The sequence below is a fragment of the Notamacropus eugenii genome, chromosome 6 (assembly GCF_028372415.1).
Source record: "Notamacropus eugenii isolate mMacEug1 chromosome 6, mMacEug1.pri_v2, whole genome shotgun sequence".
NCBI classification, from domain to species: domain Eukaryota; kingdom Metazoa; phylum Chordata; class Mammalia; order Diprotodontia; family Macropodidae; genus Notamacropus; species Notamacropus eugenii.
Genome location: NC_092877.1, coordinates 51,823,969 through 51,841,872, shown reverse-complemented (window position 1 = coordinate 51,841,872; position 17,904 = coordinate 51,823,969). Strand labels below are relative to the sequence as shown.

The 17,904-nt window shown below is 38.0% G+C and overlaps 1 protein-coding gene across 4 annotated transcripts in view; it reads left to right on the top strand.

Annotated features, from left to right (window-relative positions):
• The window catches only part of ZFYVE28 (zinc finger FYVE-type containing 28), a 199,205-nt gene that overhangs the window by 157,262 nt on the left and 24,039 nt on the right, over positions 1-17,904 (top strand). Inside the window, exon 9 of one of the 4 annotated variants that reach the window (XM_072620034.1) lies at positions 304-7,082. The exons of the other annotated variants lie outside the window; for them this stretch is intronic. Coding sequence (XP_072476135.1) covers positions 304-382 — 79 coding nt within the window. The 3' untranslated portion in view covers positions 383-7,082. Of the gene's footprint in view, positions 1-303; positions 7,083-17,904 lie in introns of those variants that run through there. 4 annotated transcript variants of the gene reach the window in all.

The following is a 17,904-nucleotide window of genomic DNA, read 5'->3' as shown; positions in this document are numbered from 1 at the left end:
CTCATGGAACTTACAGTTTATCATAGATCATCTCCAAGTTAATTAAACTGTTGGCATTGTGAATCAGTCTCTATTCAACAGTCATCAAGTTGGTGCACTATGGGGGTACTGAACCATATCCATGTAGTCATTTTTATTATGATGAAACCAGAAGACATAAAGAGGTTGCAGCTAAATAGAAGAAAAACTCCCCAGTTCTCCTTGGAGAGTCACGTAAAGAAATTAGCAGAACTGGTTTCATCATGTCCTCAAAGACAACAGGAAACATCATTTAATGGCACACTTGGTCATCTTGCCTTGCAGTGCTCACAATGTGCGTAAGCAAACAAACCACCATGAAGATAAATGCAGCTTTTGCATCAACATCTGTTGTAGAGGATGAAGAAGTTTTGAAAGTTTATGAAGAACTAAACAAGAATCTTCTAACAAAGTCAACATATTACTTGATATTCGTTGACTTCAGTGCAAAGGTGAGCATGGGAAAGACAGATAAATCTGTGCGGCAAATATGGTTTGGAAACTAAAAATGTGAACATTAGATAAGGGGATTAAAAAAAGTGTCATGTTCTGATGTGAAAACTTTTGAGGAGAAGCAGTGTAATAAAGACAGTGACTAGACAGTCATTGGGATCAGGAAGATCTGAGTTCAGGTCCTCACTGGTCATGGGACCCTAGGCAGGAAGCATCCTCTCAGGGCTTAGGCCTACAACATAGTTGTCAGAATGCCCTGGTAGAAGTGGTTTCTTCACCAGGAGTTCTTTATACCATTGAAATCACAGGTCCAAATCCACATCCCTCCCCCCAAAAAATTATTTAGTATTACAGCAGGCAAAGGTGAAAAAAAAGGCAAATGGAAGTAGAAAGAGGAAAGTGTATTAGCGGTCCCAAGATGAAGTTCTAATATTTGATAAAGGTATTAAGAATTGATGAGTATCCTTCAATCCATGATCTCATTGCTACCCTTTCCTCCGGCTTGATACACAACTCATGTATTCCTTCTTTAAACTGCAGATTTTGGCCAGGTCTTTCCATAAATCCCCCAGAGGATTTACTAGGTCAAAGGTCTTCTCCTAATTCTCTTAATATTTTGTGGGTACCAGTTCAATTCAATTCAGCAAACATTTATTAGAGATTTCTATGTTCCAGACACTGTGCTACATACTGGGGATACAAAATGAACCAGTTCCTACTCTCAGAAACTGAGATTTTAGTGGTGGGAGGACATGTGCACAGATAAATAAGTACAAAATGATTTCTGAGGTAGAGGGAAAGAGACAGTATTAGCAATAATTCAACATTTAGATTATTCCTCTGTTATCCCTTGCCCTCACCACATAAGGAGTGACAGCCCCATCTTCTCAGGTAACTCTCGTCTTTGATAGTGTTTTATATCACTTCTACAAGACAATGTGTCCACCAAGATGTTTTTCATGCATCGCTAAGATCATGCAAGATTATTTGATAGGTGCAACTACAGATAACTTTTTCAGTAGTCCTCTTTTTTCAATAACAAAGGAGATATGAAACAGGAAGGTGTTTGCCATCATCGTTAAGAATATACTATACAATGTTCAGATAAAAGAGAGATTTCTCTAGATGGTGAAGTCTCCAACATGTTCCTTTTTGCATGTGACCATGTATCATTTGCACTAAACCCCAGAACTTTGCCAGGCCTCCCCAGTAAAATCTATAGACACTCAAAAGAGATCATCCCAGAAACCCGCATAGGAAAAACCAAGCAGGGGAAGCAGGTATCCATATGACGGCACATAGTTAAAGCGGTACCCCACTGAGTTAGTCCATCAGTACATCTACTTTGGACTGCCAGTTGAGATGGACAAAGAGTTGAACACAGAATCAAACAAGAGGAGAGGAGAGCTGGATTTAGTTGGTGAATTTCTATAAGATTTTCAACTCATATCACAAAACATAGGAATTTTTGTAAAATTTGATTGAGAGGCAGTGTAGCATGGTGGGTAAAAAGCCTTGAATCAAAAAGACTTTAGTTCAAGTCCTGCGTCTGACCGATGTTAAATGTCAGTGTCACTAGATCACAGATTACATGGAGAAGGGTAGAATGTTAAAGCAACTGGCAAAGTAGGAAGGGCAAACAGGAGGTAACAGGGAGCTATTAACAGCAGAGAGCAGGAGTAATTCAAAGAATGGCATTTCCCTACTTCCATAGAAGATTCAGGGCTAGTGACTGTCAGAAGGAGCACGGTGTGAGCACGTGGTATCTTCTAGACATGGATGACTACTGTGGAGAGTGATACAAGGTATTTCTGTGGCTTTCAGTCAAAGGATCAGATTATGCTTATCCATCTGTAGCTAGTTCAAGAGAGGCATTGATGACACCTGATCAAATTAAGTTAAAAGGAGAAATCAGTAAGAGAGTTTAATAGGGAAATAATCATATTTAAAGCTATTACCCTAAATGAGAGCTAAGTCTTAAGTATACATGCAAAAATAATATTTTAATAGTTCAAGGATGCCTTTCTTCATTTGTGTATCTATTCCCTCCATAGTTTCAGATTATATCTCCTCGTTCCCTAGACTATAGTTTAATGAGTTGCTGTGGCCAAAAAATTCATCACCTTGTGACCAGCATTCTAGAAATTAGCCTCTCCAATCTTAACCTGGCTCTTCATCCAGTCACTCACTGGCTCTGTACTTGAAATCTTTATGACTTTCCAGAGCTTGCTCCATACTGCTACATACAGACTTTGACACCCTACATACTGCAGCAAAGCAGTACTTTAGTGGAAAGTACCAAATAATATAATACTTAAATTTATTAAAAAAAAAAAAAAGATATATCCAGTCTTAAAGAAGGAAATAGATAGTTTATGAGATAAAAGGGTAGCAGAATTTGTGTAGAAAACAGCCAATAATACAAAGAAAAAAAGACTGAAAAAAATTGATGCAAAGAGACTTTAGCCATGCCAGATGACAAAATCTACTGTAAAACAATCATTCTATAAACTGTCTGGTAATGTGTAAAAAATACAAAGTAGATCACTGGAACAGAACAGAAAATCTGGAAATTGATAACCTGAGTATGACAAAACACCAAGGAAAGGAATCATCCAATTAAAAAAAATATATGGGAGAACTGGATAGCAATAGAGCAAAAAAGTCTCTTCAGATACCCCACACCATGTATTACCATAAACTTCAATTGAATTTATCATTTCAAATTATTGTACCTAATTTACAAATTGGGAGGAAAGAGAATATCTCCTTTGTGTGCAAAAGAAAAAATTTTATCAGACAAGTGGAAGAAATTATTGGAAACAAAATTGATGGATCTGATTGTGCAAAGATAAAAGGATTTGCATGTTTTTTTAAAAACCATTTCAGCCATGAAAAATGGAGAAAAACCTTTATAGTAAATATGTGATAAAAATTTATCATCCAAAATGAATAAGGAACATTGCTATAAGAGAACATAATGCCCATTTCCCAAGGGGAAAATGATAAAAGCACATGAGCAAACAGTTTTTGATAGGGGAAAATAAATTGTTAATAGCCATTTGAAAAATATCTACTCTCTGTAATGATCAAAAATTAAAATTAATACAATAAAGTACCACTTTTATGTCCATCAAATTGGCAAAAGACCTAAAATTATTTGATATTAGTAGAACTATAAATTAGATAAGCTTTTCATGGAAAACAATCTGAATTTATGTGGAGTTACAGAACTCCCTGTATCTTTTCATACTACTACCACTACTACTACTACTACTACCACCACCACTACCACTACTACTACTACTGTAGCCTATCGTTGTATCTAGGGAGAAAGGACTTCACTAGACAAATAGTAGCTTTCTTTCTAATAGTGGGGCAAATGGAAACTATCTGCATGTCCAATGAGAAGGAAATGGGGAAATCAGTTTGTAATATATCAGTGTAATTGAATAATCTTCTGCCATGAAAATGATAAGTGGAAACATTACCATAGTGCATACCTTTGGCAACCTATACACCCCAATAGAGCAGTAGCTGCAAAAGTTGCAGCTACTGCAAAGACCTAAATGAGGTGCTGATGAGAATGTTTAGAAAGAAAATAAGAGTCCCAAACAAAGACTCTTAATTCATCAAGTAGACTTGCCTCCCCTAATCACACTGGTCTACCTAAGTATTGCTTCAATGGAGTGAACAGAAATATGCAAAGCTTGTATGTAGTGATGCAAAGTTAAAAAAAAAAAAAAAAGAGGCATAATGGTGAAGTGGAAAGGACTCTGGAGTCCAGATACCAAAGTTTATTCATTGGTTTTGACTTAGCTTTGTGTGACCCTGGTCAAGGTCATATAACCCTTGTCCAAGGGTCACATGAGTAGTGCACAGCCGAGCTGGATTTTGAACCTAGGCCCAGTTTCCCCAATTATTTCCTAGTTTTTCATGCATTAGAATAGATTCTCTTAAGAATCCTTCCAAACTCTGAGATTCTGTAAATATCTTATCCTTCCCTTCTGAGTTTGCTTTTTCCTGTGGTCCTTAAAATGTTGAGACTTCTCTTAATACATCTATTGACCTTCTAAATACTGTTCTCCTAAAACAAAAAATTTGAGTTACTTCTCTTTGCAGTGTCAGGGTTGTCTTTGCTGCAAACCCCCTTTCTATAGATGCATTTTAAAGGCTAGGATACAAAGCACCTGTAACTTTTTCTCTTTGCTTTTGCTTGCAGTGAAATTAAAAGCTTTGCAGCATGGTGTGTTAGTCTATCTGCATAGAGCTCCAGTTTAAATAATGGTGAAAATTTATGCTGATAGGAGCCTGGCAGCCAGTCCTCTTGCAGTGCTATCAATGTGAGACATTTTCCAAAGGCCATATCCAGATTGTTCAGTCTGCTGGTTGTCAGCAGTTTGATGTGCCCTTATTGAATCTGGCCATTTTGGTTTTCACAATTTGAAATTTTATTAAATTATTTTAATATTATCCTCTTAAAAATTGTATAATATGTTTAACCAGTAAGAATCTTAAATGAGAATCCTGAAATTTTAGGTAGCTTCTGTGTCTTCTAAATAAAGTATAACATTTCTTTTTATGGAGCAAAATGTTAACATTTGGTTTTATACCACTGCTGCCCTGATAAACAGAAGTGATCTCTTGCTACTCATATTTATCATTCATCATTTATTAAACACCTGATATGTACAGGCCCTGTGCTTAGCCCTGAGAATCAAAGAAATAACCTACAAGTTTGTTCTAAAGTAGCTTATAGTCTAATTGGGCAAAAATTACATACACACACATATATATAAGGAGGATTTTGTTATTCTTTCTTAGAGTTTAGTTTCTCAGGATCCATGGCCATGGCAATCTCTAGTTTCCAGGTGTTAGATAATAACTCCTAGAATAACCCGAAGGATCCTAGGTAGTAATTCCTAGAATCGTAACGATAGGCAGTCCTATTGAGATTGCACAATGAGATATAGGGGTGACATAATGTGATACTTACTACACTTGTGCTAAATGACTCCATTGTTGTCAATATGCCTTCTCTGTGTTGCCCTATAAAGCAAGTGGGCACTGGTCAGTAAGTGGGGAATATGACAGTGTAATGCTGTGTGTGCCTTGATCAGCTCCCTTCAAGGTTTGGGGGAATCTGTGTTTGCCTCAACCAGCCCCTATTGAGGCTTAGGGTGTACTGTAGGAGTTGGTATACCCATTATCAGCAACTCCCTCTTGAGAGGACTAGACTAGAATAAAATAAGATTATTAACCCCTCCAAAGCTGTCCTCCTGTCCTTCCTGTCTGACTAGATCAAGAGTGAACCTGTTAGAGGCTGTCCAGTGTCACCCGTGTGTTATTTGTGAAACAACATGTAATTATGAAACAACAGAACATGTGATAAATTCAAAGAAAAGGTCCAGTAAAAGTAAAATACTACCAGACTCTACCTAGCACTGTGTGAAATTGCTCCCTTCCTTCTAGAAGGATGGGTCTAGGATTCTTGATTAGCACAATCCAAATTCCCCTCTCTTCTCTCCAGGAATGGGATCAAAGGCGTTGGTACTATCCAAAATTTCACCCATCTTCTTTCAAGACCAGAAATACTGAGTGGCTTTGTCCAGAACTGCCCCATTTTCTCTTGTCAAGAGGCTGGATTTGGAAGTTTTTCTTCATGTCTACATTCCAGTTCTCCCCTAGAGCTGTGTGGCTACTGTCTCTGTGGCTGCCTTCTCTGAGGTCAAGGGTTTCCACAGCTGCCTCTCCATAGTCCATGGTGACCCTGCCACCTCTGCCCTGGTTACTGCCATCTAGCTGGCCGAAGGCTGTGCCACTCCCTCTTCACATCTGCCGTTGCTGGGGCCAGCGTTAAGAGGGAATGGTGCAGGTTTCTGGGCATTGTGTCAGATTTTACTTTCCTTAGGTCTTTGGTCTGTCTTTGTTCTTTCTGGATCTCTGAAACTGAGCCTCTAACACATCTATCTACTATCTTTTTAGCAGGCTCAGGCAGTGTGAAGACGTGGCTCAAATACATAGCCTGCTTTAATCAGATCACCCCCTAAGATCAGAACTCATTCGTTCCAGTTCTTCAGACCAAGAATTCTTCCTTTTCCCATCCAGGCCTTATGATCAAAGTCCCAAATGAGATGTTCATGAGGTTCAGTAAAAGCTAGAAAAGAAACAGTCCCAAACATCATCAACTGGACCTAGCTTCCCTAGTCACACCTGTCTGCAGAATTACCGTTTCAATGTGGCACCATTATTTAGCACAAAGAACCTTGACTGATACTATTAATTAGTCCAACAAATACCCAATGAAACTATCTTGCCAGGAGTAGTCAAATGCATGAATGCAGAACTGAGCCAGTGTCTCTGAGTTTGGGGGGAGAGAGCACTAAGCAGGAGACTGTGGCAAAGGTCATCTAGTTCAAGATGATTGACCTAACAGGATTTCACCAAGCCTGGGCACATCATGATTGTTCTTTCCATGGCACCTCATTGCCTTCATTAAAAATTTTCCCTCACCTCTGTCTACAAGCATGTTCATTCTCTAAAGGGAAAAAAATCCATAAACTCTGCTCTCCCCTTTAATTACTATGCCTGTTTCTTTTTTCAGATTTGTGTCCCACTCCTAAGTAGTGTATGAGAGATTGGATTTGTGGGGGGGAGGGGTTGGGAGGGAGGGGGAAGAGAGAGAGAAAGAGAGACAGAGAGAGAGAGTACTTTTTCAGATTTGTATCCTACTTCTAAGTATATATGTATATGAGAGATTGTATGTATGTGTATGGAAGAGTTGGCGAGTTTAAGGGTTAGGGTCTGGAAATCTAATACTACTAAGTAACAGTAGATGGTTATTTTCAAAGGATTTCAGTTCTTTGACTCACTCTGAAAATCATAAGAAAAAAAATCTTTCTACTTAGTTCTAAACCCATCATATTGAAATTCTGATTTATATAGAGCTTCAAGGCTTAAAGAATGCATTCCTCACAATAGCCCTGTGAGGTTGGTCGTCATCTAAGTACCATTAGCCCCATTTTAGGGAAAAAGAAACCCAAAGTCAGAAAAAATGCAGTATCTTGCCTCTGGTTGCACACTTAGTAACTACTGGAGGCACAATTCAAATCCAGTTGTCTCATTGCAAATGCAGCACTCTTTAGATTATGTTATCCATGCAGCCTAGTCAGGAAGTGAATGTTCCATCAGGTAAATAGCATTTTTGTAATGAGTAATAACACTTTCCATGGGAGGATGGTATATATGTGAGACTGCACAAAACAACTAAGGCTTTCCGTTAGAAACCAAGCTGATTCCCATAATAAACAATGACAGTTATTTAAATAGAAAACCCAATGTAACGCACCCAGGCTGGAAACCTCAGACAAGTTTTACTCCTCCCTTTCCTTCCTCCCTTCTGCCCCATTCAAATCAATTGCTGAGTCCTTTTGAGTTCACTTCTACGGCATTTATTTCATCCATTTCTCCACATTCCCACTGTTACCACCCTAGTTCAGGCCTTCATTATCTCTCAGCTGCAATATTACAGTGGTCTCCTTGACTCCAGTTCACTTAGCATGTTGACTTGAATACATCACAAGATCCCATTAGGTACTCTGTAAATAATGAATGAATATGTGTTATATGAACTGAGAAGTTACTTATAACATGTAGAAAACAATGAAGAGAATGCATATAATAGGCAGCGGATGAATTTAGGATATAGTATCTTAGAGTCAGAAGAGATCTTCAAAGTAATCCAGCCCAATTCCTATGAAATACATGGAGCACATGTACTTTGGTCTTGTGTGCTGTCTCTCATGGGTATTCCCTCCACAGCTCAGATCACAACCCGTTTATGCCTTCTTGTTCTTTGCCACCGTTTTTCTTTAAATGTTCTATAAGGGACCTACAGAAGCACAAGAAACCTTCCTTTTATTGAATCACCCCCTTTGCCAGTTATACATGTCTTCCCTGATGTATTTTACATGGCATCTCGTGCACATACTGCTGCTGGCATCACTGGTATCCAAATGGGAAAATGCATGATAAATATAAGTTGGTTCTAATAGAGATTACATAAGGTTGGATTTTCTTTTTAGAAGCAACGTGAAATCGATGATAATTGTTAGTTTACAGGGATGTAGTACAGTGGTATTGTTTCTGGGTTGGATGTTTCACTTTAGTCCATATCATCCTCGTTCTGGATAATAGATACCACAGTGGCACCTGTCCAAACTCTGTGTACTTACTATTTACTAAGACTCAGTCATCTGCACTATTTTTCTGATCAGTAAAAATGCTTATGTCCTAAATAAATTTATATTCCCTGCACCCTGCTTTGTCTTCTTTAGTTCTCCTTGGGCACTTATAAGTATTGCTGCTTCTGGATACTCTGTGACCATGGCCTCATTGATTTTCTGTCCCAAAGCCTCCTACTTCTTAAAATCCATTGGATCTATATTAAACTTGTCCTCCCAATCTGCCTGAAAGTTCCCATGAATCTTAACAGTCACATTTAAAGGCAATTAAGCAAGAGAAGCAGAAGCAGAGGTGAACATTGTTTTTAAAAAAAAAAAAAAAAGTGTGCCATTGAATCATGTAGTAAGAGAGAGCTGCCCTTCCCAGCAGCGAATAATCAGTGTTGCCTTCCTCCTTCCCCTAATCTGCCAAAAGAACTAATTGTTCTTTTGACACCAGAATATAAACTTCAGGTTTTATGGCTCTCAGTCTTTTATTGAAGTTCAGGGACACTTCACTTGATTTCTCTCTCAGTATATTATATTCCTGCAGTGGTGACATTTGGCCTGATTGGCTTTCTTTAATCTTTTGTGTGAGCCATTTATCAAATGGGCCAGGACTTAAAGGTTGAACTTGAAAGGCTTTTTTTGCCTACCTTGATGGGAGTTTAGCATCACATATCTTCCCCACTGCAGTTTATAACATCACTTACACTTAATTTGATGCAGAAACATAATTGCCTGCCAGGAATAGGGGCTTGGGATGCCATCTGCTGCAGCTAAGCATGGCTTCTTGAATTCATCACGTTTAAGGGCAAAATGAGCCTTCAAGTTTGGGACTTGAATATATGTAGTTTTTATAATCAGTTGGTCTTTGTAAGATTTTAGAACTTGCTTTTTATAAATGTACACTTTTTCTATATTCCAGAGCCCAAAATGTTAGTTTTCTTCTTGGCCTCTTACCAGGAGGGAGAGGTTGGAGCAGGAGAGAGAGTTATCAGAGCTCTTCAGGGAATCGCTTGAGTAACATTTCTGTGATATGTAAAGAGTAAATAACCTCATAGTATAAGGACATATTGAATAATAGTATTTTGAGCCTTAATTTAAATAATCCTTTTTTTAACATTGAAACTTTTTATGTGAAAATACAAAATTCTAGTAACAGTAAGCATAGAAAAATCCACTTAGTAATATTCATAATGTGGCTGTGCTGAAAAGTGGAAAGGAGAGAATTTTGTCAGACTCCATCATTGTGCTAACCCACCCACCTGGTTCTGCGTGGAGATCTTGGGTGAAACCATGTAGAACGAGACAGCAGGGAAGGTTTTTTTTCCCTATCAACCAATTATTCCTTCCCCACAGTGGCCAGAGGAAAAGGCAAGAAATGAAAACTAAATATTGTCACAGGCAAGGTGATTGAGGGTTTGGTTAAGAAGTAAGCATCAAGTTCAAGAAAGGGATATAGCAGAATGAGAGGTTTATAGATATTATCAATCCCTCAAAGTTTCTGGAGGAGCAGAGCCCATTATGAGAAGCTCTTCTCTCTAGGTGTAGAAATTGATATTCCAATCTATCCCCAGTGATATCTCAAGTCACCCTCTCTTCCCTTTGCAATAAAGGAAAGTCCTAATCTTATCCCTGCTTCCACATGCATTTCCCTACATAGGGGTTCAGCTGAGCCTTTCTCTATCCTCAGATCCTTTGATACAAGTAGCTATTTTCTTCACCCTCCCCCTTTTGGTGATACTCGTTGAGACTATTTTATCCTCAGTAAGGGCCCGGAGGTGGTAGGGTAGTTGGGTTTAGCCATTGTCAAAGGAAATGAGAAGAAGAACTGAAAAGACTCAATGAATGTTAGGAAACAGTAGTAAGAAGGTTGGTTGAAACACTTCCAGTGGAGGTAATGTGTGTTTATATATGGAGGTAATATGGTATACCATCCGGAAAGAACCAATACTAATACACAAATCATAACAGTAATGTATTCATCACTTGGTTAGCATTATATGTATAATTACACTATCTGAATGTGGCCTCTGAGTGGCATTTGTACATTTTAGTTAGTCTTCTCCATTGGGGTGATATGATTATGCATACAAGTACACTCATACACACACACACACACACACACACACACACACACACACACACACACACACACACACACACACACACACACACAACAAGCTCTGACCATCCACTCTCTTGAACTACACCAAGGTAAATCTCCTGTAACTAAGATACTATGCCTTATCTACCTTCATACCAACTCAAGACAATATCTTAGCGACATGTGAATACTGCCTCTTCAGTCCTGTCTCCAGGTACCCACTAGGATTTGGGAATGGGGAAGTAAAGGGAGATACTATTTTTTCAGTGTTAATAGCTATTAATGTTGTTGATATGGGTCACATTGGAATTATTGTAGGCCATATCATCTTCTCATTTTTATTCTTTAATTTAATGTTGATTTTTGTCCTTGTGCTAATAAGTGGCTGGTCTAATTATTTATGACTATATACAGACAGCTTATTTGAAAGTGATTCCTATGTCAGTAACTAGCCATTTCCTGCCAAAATATAATTAGTGTCATCTTTTTGTAATATTTGGTTCTTGTCATGTCCAATTATCTCCCAACTTTTTTTTTGAAGAAAATTTCAATGACCCATAATCCTAAGGTATCTATATAGTCTATACAAACCTTTAGAATCTCTCATTTCTAATGGCTGAGCTCTTTTCCAGCAAAATTTTCACATGTTCCCTCATACCTACTTTTGCTTTGAGACCAAATATTAAGCATACGTTGATTTCATTTGAATACATATATCAAAATCTTCACAGAATTTCTCTACTTTTTCATCCTCCACAGTTAGTGTTTATTTTCATGAGCACTGCAATACAAGTTGATTAATTGTTACAGGAAATGGCATTTCTTATTGTTGACATTTCCAGAACTATATCAAATAATAGTGGAGAGAATGAGCATCCTTGCTTCACTCATTTATTTATTTGGAAAACTTCTGGTATATTCCTGTTATATATGATACTTGCTTTTAGTTTTAGATAGATATTTTTTATGGTATTAAAAAAGGGTACCTTGGAGGCAGCTAGGTGGCACAGTGAATAGAGACTGGCCCTGGAGTGAGGAGGACCTGAGTTCAAATTCAGCCTCAGACACTTGACACTTATTAGCTGTGTGACATTGGGCAAATCACTTCACCCCACTTGCCTTGCCTTTCCCCCTCCAAAAACAAAAAGGGTACCTCTATGCTAAAGAGTCTTGTACTTTCTTCTGCTTTTTCTGCATCTATTGAGATGATCTCATGGTTCTGGATATTATATAATCGTGTTGATTGCTTTCCTAAGGCTAAGCCATCTTTGCATTCCAGGTATAATTCCCACTTGGTCTTAAAAGAATGATTTCTTGGATAAATCATTGTAGTCTGCTTGACAGAATTTTGTTTAAAATTTTTGAGTCAGTATTCATTACCAATATTGGCCTTTAGTTTTCCTTCTTTATTTTACCCTTTCCTGGTTTAGGTATTAGGACTATATTTGTCTCATAAAAGGATTCTGGTAGGGTACTTTCTCAGTGTTTGAGAATAATTAATCAAGTATGGATGCTAATTGCTCCTTTAAAGTTTGACAAAATTCGACTGTGAATTCATTAGTACCAGGAGTTTTTTCTTTGATAGTAATTTTATGGCTCAATTTGTTTCTTTTTCTGAGATTAGATTATTTAAGATTTCTATCTGGTCTTCTGATAGTTTAATATTTCATATTTTTGAAGGTAGTCTTTTATGTCTTTTGTATTAACAATTTTATAAACACAAAGCATGTTTTGATCGTTCTTTTTATTTCTTCTGGTTTTTCTGTGACTTCACTTATTTGCTATTTTATTGATTTGATTTTCTACTCTCTTTAATCAGATCAGCTAAGGGTTTATCAATTTCAATAGTCCTCAAAGAACTAGCTTCTAATTTTTTGTATTGTTTCTATGGATTTTTGTTTCCAATTTATTCCCCCCCATTTTTTAATATCTCTTCTTTTGTGCTTATTTTAGTTTTGTTCATTTGTTGGCTTTCTAATTATTTAAAATACATATTTAGTTCGTTAATCCTCTTTATTTTGCTACTGTATGTTTGTAGGAATATGATTTTTTCCCCTGAGGATTGCTTTAGCTGCATCCCAGAAATGTTGGTATGTTGTTTGATAACTTCCATTTTCTTTTACATAATTATTGTTTCTATGATTTGTTCTTTGACCTACTCATTATTTAGTATTTCATTGTTAAGTCTCCATTTAGGTCTATATCTTTTGTATGTGATGGTTTTTTTGCATTATAATCTTTTAACAATATATTAATTATTTCTGCTTTTTTATATTTGTTTGCAATATTTCTGTGCCCTTGTATATGGTCAGTTTTTTGTAAAAGTTCCTTGTGGTGCTGAAAAATATGTTTGTTCTTTTGCAGTTCCATTTAGAAGATGCTATAAGTTTTTTACCTTGAGTTTTTCCAGCAATTTGTTCAGTTCCATCTTTTTCCTTTTACTTATCTTTCTGTTAGATTTATCCAGAATTGATACAGGACTTTTGAAGTCTCCTCTCACTATTGTGTTACTGCCTTTGTCTTCTTGTAGTTCAGATGTCTCCTTTTACGAATTTGTCTGCAAAGGAATTTGGAGTATATCAATTACGTACTAATATTGATTTGTTCGGTGCTTCCTTTCAGCATAATGTAGTTTTCTTGTTTACCATTTTTATTTTTTAAATGTTTATTTTCAGTTTGTCAGATGACATGATTGCAACTACTGCCTTTTTTTTGGACTCACTTGATGCAAAGTAAATTTTTTCCATCCCCTCACTTTTATTTTGTGCATGCCTATATACATATGTGTGTGTGTATATTTCTTGTAAGCAGCAGATTGTGATGTTTTGTTTTCTCATCTGTCACTCTATTTCATTTTATTGGATTGTTTTTATCCATTCACATTTGAAGTAATGAGTTAGATTTATTTATTCTTTTGTCTTTCATTTTTTAAATTATTATGTTCGTCCTCTTCTGCTGTAAGCACAGTACTATATTTCTTTAGTTCTTTGCCTTAATCTTTTTTTTAAGATAGCACTATTCTGGCTAGCTCTCTTCCCCCCATTGCTGATTTCCTCCTTTCCCTTTGGGGTTTTGTTTATTCTTTTCTCTCTTGCTTTTATTTGTTTATTCTTCCCTCCATTTTTCCCTCTCACTCAAATAGATTTTGCCTTACTTTTTTCCCTTCAACTAGTCCTACTCGTTAATTTTTGAAATTTCATTTTTGACCCCCCATTTCCTCTTACTCTCTTCATCATTCATTCTCTCTGCATACACTAGAATCTCATTCTGTAGTTAAAGACCCCTATACTTCTCTAGTTTCTTTTTATTCTTTGTATTCCTCATGCATTCAACACTTCAAGGAATCCATTGTAGGCTCTCCCCTCTAGGCATTCTCTGCCATTGCCTTGTAGAGCTTACCCTGCAGATTCCCCTTTTCCATTGTGCCTCACTGCCAGAACAGGGCCAGTTCTTGCCAGTGTCAGAGAAGATACTGTCCCATGACACTGTCTCTCCCCCCATCACATCCCTGATCTATCTCCCTCCCCCCGTTACTTTCACTCCCCATGCATTCTCACTCCCCAGGTGCCAATTGCTCCCAAAAGTTTCAGCTTTCCCTCCCCTCCCCCACAAAGGGGAAGGAGTGGTCTTTTTAAGCACCAAATTCCCCGGACAAAAGGTTCCCACATCCTCTCTTCATCTATGGAAATATTCATCAGTGGAACTCCCTCCCACCGCCAAAATATGGCTTTTTCCTTCCTCTCCTCCTAAGCCACTCCCCTAAAGGCTTTTCTCTTACTGACACCACAGAGGTCACCTTCCCCTCACTGCTAGCTCTCATTTTGACCAAGCTCCCATTTTCACACATTCCTCTCTATCCTCCAGCTCCTCTACTCCCTTTTAGGTATCCTCCCATGTTGTTTTGTAATCCCATAAAAAAAATCTTGGGTCATCCGTAGGCAAGATGTTACCAAGTTTTGTCCGTAGTGCCTCAGACCTGCCCCTTCACTGTGACTTCCACCAGACTTCTGCTTTCTCTTGTCTCTTCATGTGCATTTAGAAAGAAGTCTCTTATTAGTCCCTCTGCAACTGTTTTGTTGTTATTGCTGTCGTGGGCTGCTACATCACACTTCCTGCATTTCTATTGTCTAGGATGTGTGAGAAGCAAATCTGTCCTATCTTCCTAAAGATGTTTCACATGCCTTTCTTACTGAATGTCCCTCTTCTTTCATTCATGCTTAAGCTCAGATTTGCGGGGTAGGTCACTCTGGACAGCCTCCTGAACTTCATTGCTCTTTGGAACACATTCTATTCCCTTCTCTGTTTTCTGGTGGGTGCAAAATAGACTTGCATTATTTGAATTTCCTTTCCTTTTTATTTAAAAGCCTTTCTCCTAATTGCTTGCAGAACTTGTTTCTGAATTGAATTGTTAAATTTAACTACTATATGTCTTGGAGTTTGCAACCTTGGATTTTTTTCTGGAGGCATCTGTGAATTCTTCCAATTTGTGTTTCATTTTCTATATTCAGAAAATTCTGGGCAATTCTCTTGTATTATTTATTGAATTTTGGTGTTTGTGTTTTTCATCTAGTCATGTTCTTCTGAGAGAGCTATAATTCTTAGGTTGTCTCCACACATCCTGTCTCTGAGATCAGTGTGTTTTACCTGAATAGTGAACATATTTTCTTTTAATGCTATTGTTTTTTCTTCTCTTCTTCTCGATTGTTTTTCACTTCTGTATATTTTTGTGCCCAATCTGTTGATCTCTCTTTTGTTTCTTTGGTGAGACATCATCACGGGGTCCAGTTTTTCTATTCTGCCCATTATTTTTGCTGTGCAGACTATATGTTCTGTATTTATAATTCTCATTTCTCTTTAGAACCATTCAGGAACAGCATATTGTGGTGTATGTCCTCACTTTCTATGGGGTCCTTTGTCTCATAAAATGTTGGATCACTTTGCATTATTTTGCAAAAACTTGTTTATTGAGTCTGGAAACCTTGTTTCATTCTGTTGTTAGTGTAATCCCTGTTGATGTATCTGTTTATGTTCAAGGTCTTTGAGTTTTCTTCTTTCTGAGATTTTTGTTCATTTCAGTCTTTTTTCACCTTTATGGTCTACTGTTTTTTACTTTCTGAATATCCTGAATGATCGTGATTTCCTTGGGAACTGGATCTCAAAGTGTCTCAGCCTCTTCTCACTTTAGGCAGTTCACCCTTCACCATCCCAGGTCTCTGTTCCAAATGACTTTTGGGTGGACAAAACTGGCCCCCGCTGGATGCTGAGTGCTTTCCTTCCAACTTAGTGGGATACCCTAAACCTTCCCTCCCCAACTCCACACAGAGTGTCCTGTCCCATTCCCTCTGTTCCTCAGTTCTTGAGACTCTCATCAGCCATTCAGAGAGCTACCATGCTGTTTCTGTGGGGCTGTCTGCTCCAGCTCGAGCAGTTCTCAGCTTTGCCACATTGGTGCTGTGGGATTGTGCGCCTCAGTGCCAGCAGGTCAGAGATTTGCAATTGGTGCTGTGGAGTCGTCACTGAAGTACTTGCTGGTTGTCACAGGCTCCCGCATACGTTTGCATCCAAAGAGCTACACTTATCAATGCACTGGCTGTAATGCAGCTAACTTCCGCCGTTGGAGCTGGAGTCTACATAGCATTGGAAAGTGGGAAGTGGAGATCCACAGTATAGAGCAGAGTTTTGTTAAAATTCCATGCATCAGGTCTTTGGTTCTGCTAGCCCAGCCTCACCATATACTATTATGGGAGATAGGAGAGGGATGCAAAGTGAGCTCAGGGTCAGTGAACATCAGTTCATGATTTGTTTGTTTGTTTGTTTACCTTCTCTTGGATACTGGGTGTCCTGGGCCATGGAGACAGCTAAAGTTGCTTTACCTTTGGCACATAATTTCTGTATTGGAGGGGTGTGACATGTTGTAGGGATTATGAAATCTATGATCCAGTGATACTGGTTCCCTTGATGTTTCTCACACGTATATTCCATCTCCTGACTCTGCCTTGTCCCTGGCTATCCTCCAAGCATAGCATGCTCTCTATCCTCATATTTGTCTCCTGGCTTCCTTCAAGTATCAACTAGAAAACCCATCTTCTGCAAGAAGCCTTTCCTGGAGCCCTCAGTGTAACTGCCTTCTCTCTCAAATTACCTCCACCTTACTTTGTATATTCCTTGTATGTACATGACTGTTTACATGTTTTCTCCTGCATTAGAATGTGAGCTCGTTTAAGGTGGGGATGGTTTTGGCAACTAGATAGCGCAGTGAATAGAATGCCAGGCTTGGGTTTAGGCAAACCAGATTTCAAATCCTGTCTCCAACACTTATTAGCTGTGTGACTATGGATAAATCACTTCCCTCTCTCAACTCCAGTTTCCCCATCTGTAAAATGGAGATAGATAACAGTAGAACTCCCTCAATGTGATGTGAGGCCTAAATGAGGTAACATGTAAAGTACTTTGCAAGCCTTTGCTATTCGTTACTACTACTACTACTTTTCTTCATATCCTCAGGTCTTAGCACATAGTAAGTGCTTAATAAATGCTTGTTTGATTGATTGAAACAAAGGTCAGGAATTTTGAGGTTAATAATGAAAAAATGCAGGAAGGAAGGATACCTCCCAGTACCAGATATAACTGTACTACAAAGATGTAATCATCAAAACAATTTGGTGCTGGTTAATAAAGAGAATTAGTGGATTAGTGATTAGTGGAACTGATTAGAAACACAACATGGAGAAACAAACAAACCTGGTTGCTTAGTGTTTGATAGACACAAAGACCCAGCTACTTCGGAAAAGACTATTTGTCAAAAACTTCTGGGAAGACTATAGAGCAGTGTGGCAGAAATTAGGTTTAAGCCAATGCCTTGTATCATTTGCCAAGATAGGCTACAATTGGATATGTGACTTAGATGTAAAAAGTCACATCATGAACAAATTAGAGGAGCAAGGTTACAAATGTCCTTTGGGATCAGTGGATAGAGGAAGAATTCATGAGCATACCTGAGATATAGAGAATCACAGAATGGACATGTCATTGAAAAGGGATTTTTTTTTGCCCAAACAAAATCAATGCAGATAAAATTAAAAACAGTTAACTGGGAGAAAA